This window comes from Nicotiana tabacum, chromosome 11 (genome assembly GCF_000715075.1).
Source record: "Nicotiana tabacum cultivar K326 chromosome 11, ASM71507v2, whole genome shotgun sequence".
Taxonomy (NCBI): Eukaryota; Viridiplantae; Streptophyta; class Magnoliopsida; order Solanales; family Solanaceae; genus Nicotiana; species Nicotiana tabacum.
In genome coordinates this window covers 12,742,803-12,751,895 of record NC_134090.1, presented here as the reverse complement: position 1 = coordinate 12,751,895, position 9,093 = coordinate 12,742,803, and the positions used below count along the sequence as shown (strand labels likewise).

Genomic DNA, 9,093 nt, shown 5'->3' with positions numbered 1-9,093 from the left:
CGTAATCAAAGGTCTCGGGTTGAGTCACTGGGTATGTTACCCCCGAATGTGGGACTTTCCGGCGCGAATCCGGATTTACTCGGGCCCCAGTATGAGTAGGCGGACACCAGGTGGGAAACAACAAAAAAAGAAAATGAATGAAAAGACAAGTCACTACACATCACAATGAAAGTTCTTGAGCTTAGACTTCATTTTTTCAAGAACCATTATTATTTAAAAGTTTAAATGGTTTGATAATCTTTACTACAAAGCATTGTGTAGTTTCTCAGATAGCGCCTAATTTCAAGCTCCCATCTTTCAGTTAAACGGGTAAGGGATGCACAGATGAAATACATCTTCTCAATACATATTAGTCAAAAGAATGGAATCACCATATAAAGATAATCAGGGGATTGCTCAAACTGCAGTCGCTTTGATGGAGAGGAAATCAGAAATCTTGTTGGCGTAGAAATCTGGTTGAATAGAGTTTTTGGGATCTTGAAGCATCGATACAGATGTCACACCTAGAACACGAGCAAAAGACAGTATTGGATGACAAACTTGAAGCATATACCTGAAAGGAGAACAAATTTTCTTTCTGATATTATATACCTGAGAGAACCAGAAGAGTTTTGCAACCACCATTTTGTCCGAACAGTATATCAGTATCTAGTCTGTCGCCAACCATGCATATCTGGGACTTCTGGATGTTAAACCTGTTGTAGTACCATTACAGAATATTAAGACAGAAAATGTTATTGAACGCCTGATGTGCACAGCTATACCGCCTAAAATACTGGACAAGCACATAATAAAAACTGGTCCATTTCTCCAAAAGATTTTCTAATATTCCACAGGATGATAGTTTTATGCTGATCAAAATTGATTATTCTTTTTTTCCTGTGAATGTGAACCTGAAAATGATAGAAGAATTGGATCCACGTGGATCAAGAAAAATCTTGGTCCACCACAATGCAGATACTGCATCACAAACATACATAACAACTAATCATGTGGATCCCTAATCCATTTTCAAATGTATGTAGTCAAGGGAGAATGTGTGAATTGTTTGATGAGGTCATTTTCAATGTTTAAATAGGAGCAGAAAAAGTTCTTCATCACTCATTTTTTTTAATGAGAGACACAAATATTACCTACATAAGGAAGATGCAAGCGTCAGGGCAACTGGTCAAGGCTAAAAGTATAATTATTTCACACACGATTTGAGCGTCAACACGGTGCTAATAATCAAACTTAATCCAGAAGCAAGGTAGTATAATTGTGATATTATAATTGTGACAAGTCTCGTGATGCAGCATTCACTATGGGATGATAAAGTATCATTACCAACCAAACAAGTATATTGTTGAAAGGATTAAGAATCACAGTGATTATAGAGCAGTAGTGAAGAGTCGATGGTCTTAACAAGACAAGTTAAAATTTCATTTACTTGTACTTGTAATGAGAAAATCCTGCATTTATAGCTATTTAATCTTTATAGCTAAAAGTTCACTTTTGGATTGACGAGCTTTTGGAGCAGTACTAACTTTTTAAATTTGTTGTAATCTACTAGAATGATAGGAAATCCAACACCACAACCAATCAACAAGGGTTGTGATGGAGTGGTAAGTACTCCTTCATCCTTAACCAGAGGTCTCGGATACGAGCCCCGGCCTGAAGTTGTTATTAGGGAGCGCTTTACCCCTTAATATAGGACTTCCCGGTGTGAATCTGGATTTAGTTGGACCCCAATGTGGGTAACGGACGTTGGATGCGGAACCAAGGAAAAAAAAAAGTTAATAATGACCTACATGTTAATTTGATTTTGCCAATGCAATAATGTATAAAACCTTGATGACTAAAAGAAGCTTGCCTATTTACACGCCAAAAGCCTGTATTAGAAGACAATGATCCAGAAAGCAAGAAAAGAAGACAAAGCAAGAATGACAGGTATAATTGTAGAAAGTGAGGTGCCATACTCATTAGCCAAGTAGTCCATCATGAAGGTTGAGGGCTTTCCTACAACAAGTGGTTCACGCTTTGTAGAGCCTAGGATCGCACCAACCATTGAACCTCCACCTGAAGCAACAGAACAGCAACAATGCAGCTTAGTTTAAAGACGGAAAAATTCTTTTATGGCTATGACTGTACAGAATGATCAAAGCAGAAGACACAAAAAGTTTTGAAATACTTTTAACTAGAGTAGGATCTTAACACAGCAATAAGTTGATGACAATGTAAATGCTAATTGAATAAATCTCCTCATCGTTCTAACTATATCGAATTCCTTGACTATAACAACTAACAAGGTTTCTCCAAATTAGGTTTATCCATACTACATCTCTGTTAGCAAGGATTCAATTTTTACCAATTAGATAAATGATTGTGAGGAAATGGTCAGCAAGTCAGATTCACGAATTGCAGTTCAACTTTTCTTGACCCGCTTTCTGACTCGAGTATGTAAGACAGAAATAGCACACTTCAGTTAGATTACCAAATTCTTCAGCTATTATACAAACTACACATATTTCTACCTCTTTTCTTCTTTGAGTCCTTGATACTGATAGTTCTTTTCCTCTTCTCTCAACTAACATGTATGCGTATGATCCCTCAATCTCCGTTATTTCTCTCATTTATTGACTTAAAACATCTACACAAATTTTCTCCCCTTCCATCTGGTCATAAAAATGATATAAGTTCCCATTTTTTGTTGTTTTCTTCCCTTAACATACTGTAGAGGTTTTAAGTCAATAAAAATCCTCTGCCACATAAGATTCCTTGAATCCATAAAGTTAAGCGACTGAAGACAAATTGATCACGGGACAAAGTCTAGTTTCAACATGCTCGTTAATCTCTTTCATATAATACAAACTCCAGACCCAGAAATATTAAGTCATTCGCAACGCCTGAACATGTGACATTATCTACGAAAATTCTGATAGTTCACTTCTTCACAACATATACTTTTGGACAATGAAGCTGACTTCAACGGAGAATGGATTCAACAACTAACTTCTACAATGAGCATTTAACTCACATGACAAACATGTGAAACTAACATTAAAGCATAAGACGGGAATAACCTGCCCATTCCTGAGCATCTGTAAGATGGGTAACAGCATCACGGTTTGTAGCAATAAAGAGACATCCTGGATTTTCACGTATGCACAGGGTAGCGTACCTTCATTACATAAATCAAGTCAGAGATGTGATATCAACAGGTCAGAGAAAATTTATACAGACAGATGGATGCACAAATAGGAATTCGAAGCTTACACAATTATAGCCAGCAAAATACCCTTCACTCCCCCCCCCCCCAATCATGTAATTGTACATTTTTGTATGTGCAGATAGTAATTATAGGCTGAATCAGGTCTTCTCAGCAAGGGGAATATTTTAGTGTGGGATAGATAAAATGGAATAGATGATCGGAACTTTGAGCAAAGAAAAAGGTACTATATGAGTGGTTAAGCATATATAATCCAAGCAAATGCATGAAAAAAGCTCACAAGCTCATTACTGGTTAAGCGTAAAACAAAGTAATCACATTGCTAGATATTATGCCGCAGGGAATATTGATGCAGAAAAAGTAAAAAGGATAACTCACTGAATTTTGTGGTAGTTGAAATAGCGGTCAAATCCAACAACAACAGCTCCGACCTAAAAGGTGTAGACACAACTCAGCACAATATATTTAAAAGATAGTTGAACTTGGTCAAATTTAAACGTAGAACACGCATGAGAACAAAATAAGATAAGAAAGAACAAATGAAGCATACATCCTTATCCTGCTCCATCATATATCCAGGCTTTAGCTCTATTTTCTTGTCACCATCTTCCTGTTAAAATAGTAAAACACACCATTCAGTTCAGAAGTCAATCTGGTACAAAAGGAAGGCCAAAGAAGGCATCGAGCAGATGTCTTTGTAGCTCCACTATTTTGCAAGTAAACATATTTTTGTGAGTATACCTACTGATTGAATCCATATAATCTATATGGAACCTAATTTTCCCAGATATACATTCCTTTTCTCCTTTTACCCTGAAAAGGTCGGTTGTTCCAGTACCTTTCCTAATTAAAATTGGGTGTTTTCACAAAGGGAAATGCCAGCTTATGTATTTTATTAATTTGTTGAAACCCCTTCTGTTAGAATGCTAAAATAAAATACAACAAGATGCACTTGTTCTTTCTCTTTATGTCAGTTGTCTCTTTTTAAAAGAGTCTTTTATACTTCTTTGGAGTAAATTGAAAGAAAAACATGAATTTTGGTTGAAAGATGCAAAATGACATGTATTCTTTCTCTCTTTTTGTTCTTTCTATTTTTTGTTGCAAGTCTTGTTATCTCATTCTTCTTGTCAAATAATTTATACTCGACAAAGAAAAACGCATAACAAAGACTTACAAAATGAAAGATATGCATTCAATTAAAAACAATGGTCTAAAATAAGTATGGGATTTCGATTTAATAGTGCTTTCGATTAGATAACGATCATCTATATGGCTATAATACAAACATACACTACCATCTTATTTCATCAGACAAAATCCCATACCACAAGTATGCTTCACAAGATGAGAACATATCTCTAGTTCCACAGGTTAGTTAAAAATTGGTTGATTTATTTGAAGTAAAAAAATGAAAAACTATCATAAGCCAAAAGCTATTAACAATAAGATATATCATAGTTCATTCCCAAAGTAGAAAGGACTTCTATTTATTTGTACATACCGGTCCACCAATATGTTGAATGCCAGCTAACTCAAGCTCCTTCAAGATGCCTTCCTCACCAACAACGTACACCTTAAAAATGGCCACCAATTTAACAAGTAGTTAAATTATGATGCTGATAATGGATCTCAGCTTCTTAAGAAAATGGTATAGGCTTTCAGCAATATGTTTAAATCCATAATACTGTAGCTTTTATGCACCAGATAGCCTTCACGTTTAACAGTCGAATTACAATTGGTAAAACACTGTGAATTCAATTGAAGCTTACCTTTTTATCTTTTGGGAAGTCAATAGACTTCAAATAAGCAGCTGCAGCAAAGGATGAAGCAAAAATTTCCTCCTGTAAGGTGACTTGCTATTAGAACTATTGATCTACTAGTCAACATAATATGAACTAGAAGAGCTGTAAACTTACTTCGCTGACACTAAGACCAAGTGTTTCAAACTTTTTCCCATACTGCTTTCTAGACTTTGTTGAGTTGTTTGTAACAAAAACTAATCTTTTCCCCTGGAGAATAAAGTCCACAAAATTAGATAGAGCAACCAGTTTTCTCTTAAGAACTATGAATAGAATGCAATGAGCAATCTTGTAATCAGCAAATGTAAGTTATAAAGAATCCAGCATTAGAACTACTAACCTTTTCTCTGAGCAAATCAAGAGTTTCAGGGACCCTGTCTATTAGTTTATCTCCCTTCCATATGACTCCTGTAGATAATGGAGGAAAAAAGGACCTTATTTTAAGTAACTTATTCAACCTTTTTTGCTTACCATGTTAGGACCACAACACCAACATTCCTTTTCGGGATAATTTAAGAGACAAAGATGTCAAGGGAAAGGAAAAGAAACCTAGACTATCACCTATATTAAAAATGCTAAGAGAAAAAGGGAAATAATCAAAGCTTTTCTGCTATTTCCTATTTGTTTCAGTTGTAAATGTCAGAAGTTTTCATGCCTGTTTCTCATCCAGCTCGGTCTTACAACTCTAGGAGAAGTTTTCAAATATCTATGTATTTTGATAGGACTAGTTGCTTCGATTCCACTCATGTCAGCCCATAACTTCACTCCTCGATCGCTTTATATTTCTAGTGATCTAGTGATGCGGGAACAGAATGATAATTAGACTCCTATAGCAGTTCGGGAGCATCGGCATCTATTTGGTAGAATATAACGACCAGGCCAAACTTTGAACATGATCATCAACAATTAGATGATCTCTTACTATCTGAAAGAGAAGGGATCTCTTGGACATAATAGCTAATCAAATTATTTTCACTTAAAAGGCTCTACAATCAAGCAAACAAGCTGAAATTAAAGGGATTCATGCTATTTAAATCAGTTCGCAAGCTAAAAACTTTGAGTTGGAGGACTCTGAGCTTTTTGACAATGAGAGTCCAACCAATACAGTTCTTCTCTCCAATCTGAATAGAGATGATTTGCAATATCTATTTCAGCTTTTATACCCCTATGTTTGACACATTTGCTCACATTGATCTGCTCAAACTGATGTAGGGGAGCCTTGGAGCAATGGTAAAATTGTCTCCATGTGACCTATAGGTCAGGGGTTCGAGCCGTGGAAGCAACCACTAATGCATGCATTAGGGTAGGCTGTCTTCCCCGGACCCTGCGTGAATGCAGGATCCATTGTGCGCCGGCAAGCCCTTTTGATCTGCTCAAACTGATCAAAGCCCCAGCCTCCAATATGGACAATGATAGATTGATGAACATGTATATATATCGGGAAAAATCTTAATTCACATTCTTCCTAACATTACTTCGTTTAGGCCATTCCACTACAATCACAACAACTACCCCTTAATCCCGAACAAATTGAGGTCAGCTATATGAATCATCACTTCTCCATTTAAGTTCAACTCATATCATCGTCATATACCAAAATAAATTTAGGCCATTCCACTATCACATTAAAAAATGTAAGAAATGTTAAAATATCATACTTTAGGGGAATTAATTTAAGATTCTCATTATATATAAAATTAATTCAATGCATTCTATATGACCTATATCAGATGAAGGGGAGCCTTGGAGCAACGGTCAAGTTGTCTCTGTGTGACCTATAGATCACGGGTTCGAGCCGTGGAACCAGCTACTGGTAGGTTGCCTATATCACAACCTCTTGGGGTGCGGCCCTTCCCTGGACCCTGCGTGAATGCGGGATGTTTTGTGCACCGAGCCGCCCTTTCCCTTGTTGCATTCTATATCAGATGCCATATTAACATAGCGAGAGCTTAATGCTGGGCTGCTGTTCTTTTTATGAATGTCATTTAACCCACTAATCCTAAGTTGTCTATATCATGAAACAACACAAAAACACACACCCAAAATAAATTTAGCAAAAATATTAAACACCTTAATTACAACTTCCAAAAAGCCCACTAAAACACTGGGACAGAAAAATACCACTGAATTGATACACAAATTAAGATTAAATTAAGCAAATACAAAGAGTTTAGCAAGAAATTCACACCGTCACAATCAAAGATGAAGGTTTCAACAGAATCAATTAATTCTCCAGGATTTGTAAGGGGCTGAGCTGAAGCTCTGGTAACAAAACTTGATGCAGATTTCTCCATTCTTGAATTCCTACAATTCCATTTAATGGATTTTGCAGAATTGTTCAATGGGTTAGAAATGTAAGAAAATTTATTGGATAAGATTTTGGGGTTATTAATGAAAAGAGTTGTAGTAGTAGAAGAAGAAATTGCTGCTGTTACTCTGCTACTTAGCATTTCTCTTTTTCTTCTTCTACGCTTTTTTCTTTTTTGGTGGTGGCAATAACTGCTATAAAGTCGTTACTAAAACTGAATATAGAAAAAACTTTACTAAAGGAGAATAAAAGATTAAAAAGAAATGGTAGATTATTAAATTGTAACTGAAAATTGGAGCTGACGTGGGAAAATTGAGTGGATGAAGATAGTTATATCCGATTATGGAAAATGCAAGGCTGGAAATTAACTTCGTTTGTTTATTTTTATATGGTATGGACTAGAGGTTCAAAATTGTTAACAATGATCTTCAAGTACATGAAAATCAAAATTTTGAAAAACCTAAGGTGAAGATCAAACCCTAATGATGTTTAAATCATTCCTTATAAGCTGAATCTTTACTATTTGAAGAAGTATGAAATAGGTCAATCTCTTTTATTGAGTTACTCCCTCTCATCGACATAAAACATATATAAATCGTGAATTCTCAAACCGGGTCGACATGCCAGACATACGGGGACATCTAGATCTGGGTTCTAGTGGTATTTCACCTTAACCATAACTCATCCGTTGATTTTTCGACATCATATCGGTTCGGACCTCCACTAGCGGAGCTAAAATTTGTAGTTTACGGGTTCAGAATTTTAATTTTTTAAAGTTACTAAATTTTAAAGGAGAAATACATAAACGGTCTTTTAGGTTGTCCTCAACGATCAACTGAACACCTCAACTGAGGCCATTTCCGGCTAGACACTTTATTTATTCACAAAAGAAGATCAATTAAACATCCGATCATGTCAGCCCCCATCGCGTGAAATGCACTCTCTCGGACGCGAGTTGCCTACCTAAAATTAGGTTTTTTCTTTTCTTTTGCTAAAATAATGTGGACCCCACATAATTTTCACGCTTTTCCTCCACCATTCGACACCCTCCTCTATCCTAAATCACCTCTTCCTCCATTTTCTCGTGCTTAATTTCCTTTTGTTTCATGCCTTTCCACCATACCTTCACTTCGGTATACAATTTAACATATACTAGCTGGTTGAACAGAATTACAAAAGAAGAGAATTTATGATGGAGTTTTTGTTCAAGATTCAGTTTTTTAAATATCAAGTATCAATTTGTTAGTTTCAGTGTATTATTAATTTGTTGGAATTGGTTCTTAATTATCAACGCAAGGGAACTGTTAGTGGAAACGTAAAAGAAAGAACACAAGATTTAACGTGGTTCGGATCAAAATAATCCTACGTCCACTAGAGAACAGTTGCCTTTTTAATATTAACAAAGGAAGGGGAGAGTTCCCAATTACACTTAAGAGAATTTCTCTCTTAACTCTCTACTCACTACAATGTGTTGTATTATTTTTGGGATGGTTTCTACAAATGAAGGAGTGCATCTATTTATAGAGGTAAAGACCTCCTCTTGATGTCATTGGTGACATCAAACTACCTCCTCTTGATGTCATGGGTGACATCAAAGGAGGAAGCTTCCTCCTAGCATTCACACCAACTCTTTCCACCAACTCTTCCAATTGGCATGACATTGTTGACTAAACATAAACCAACACCTTCAATCTCCACCTTGGTTTGCGTTTCGAGCGTGCGTGTGAACAACTCTGGCCAAAACTTCTAAGCTTACTGGGCAACCCCGTTGTAAGAAA

General features: G+C 36.1%; 1 protein-coding gene across 1 annotated transcript; it reads right to left on the bottom strand.

The window, feature by feature from the left end:
• Window positions 1–301: 301 nt before the first annotated feature.
• Window positions 302–7,566, bottom strand: LOC107823634 (phosphoglycolate phosphatase 1A, chloroplastic-like). Its single transcript, XM_075224794.1, has 11 exons — window positions 7,196–7,566; window positions 5,348–5,415; window positions 5,125–5,217; window positions 4,978–5,049; window positions 4,710–4,781; window positions 3,759–3,818; window positions 3,587–3,639; window positions 3,063–3,160; window positions 1,959–2,058; window positions 592–695; window positions 302–503 (listed from the first exon to the last, which is right to left on the bottom strand). Exons 1-11 carry the CDS (start codon window positions 7,455–7,457, stop codon window positions 397–399), a joined length of 1,089 nt encoding a protein of 362 aa, XP_075080895.1. The 5' UTR covers window positions 7,458–7,566; the 3' UTR covers window positions 302–396.
• Between the last annotated feature and the right edge of the window lie 1,527 nt (window positions 7,567–9,093).

Excerpts from the sequence above, each read along its gene's own strand:
- LOC107823634 (XM_075224794.1), bottom strand. The coding sequence starts at position 7,457 with ATGCTAAGTAGCAGAGTAACAGCAGCAATTTCTTCTTCTACTACTACA. Across the intron at positions 5,050-5,124 it reads TTGGTCTTAGTGTCAGCGAA|GAGGAAATTTTTGCTTCATC; the intron begins GTAAGTTTACAG and ends GTCACCTTACAG. Across the intron at positions 3,640-3,758 it reads TGATGGAGCAGGATAAGGAT|GTCGGAGCTGTTGTTGTTGG; the intron begins GTATGCTTCATT and ends TACACCTTTTAG.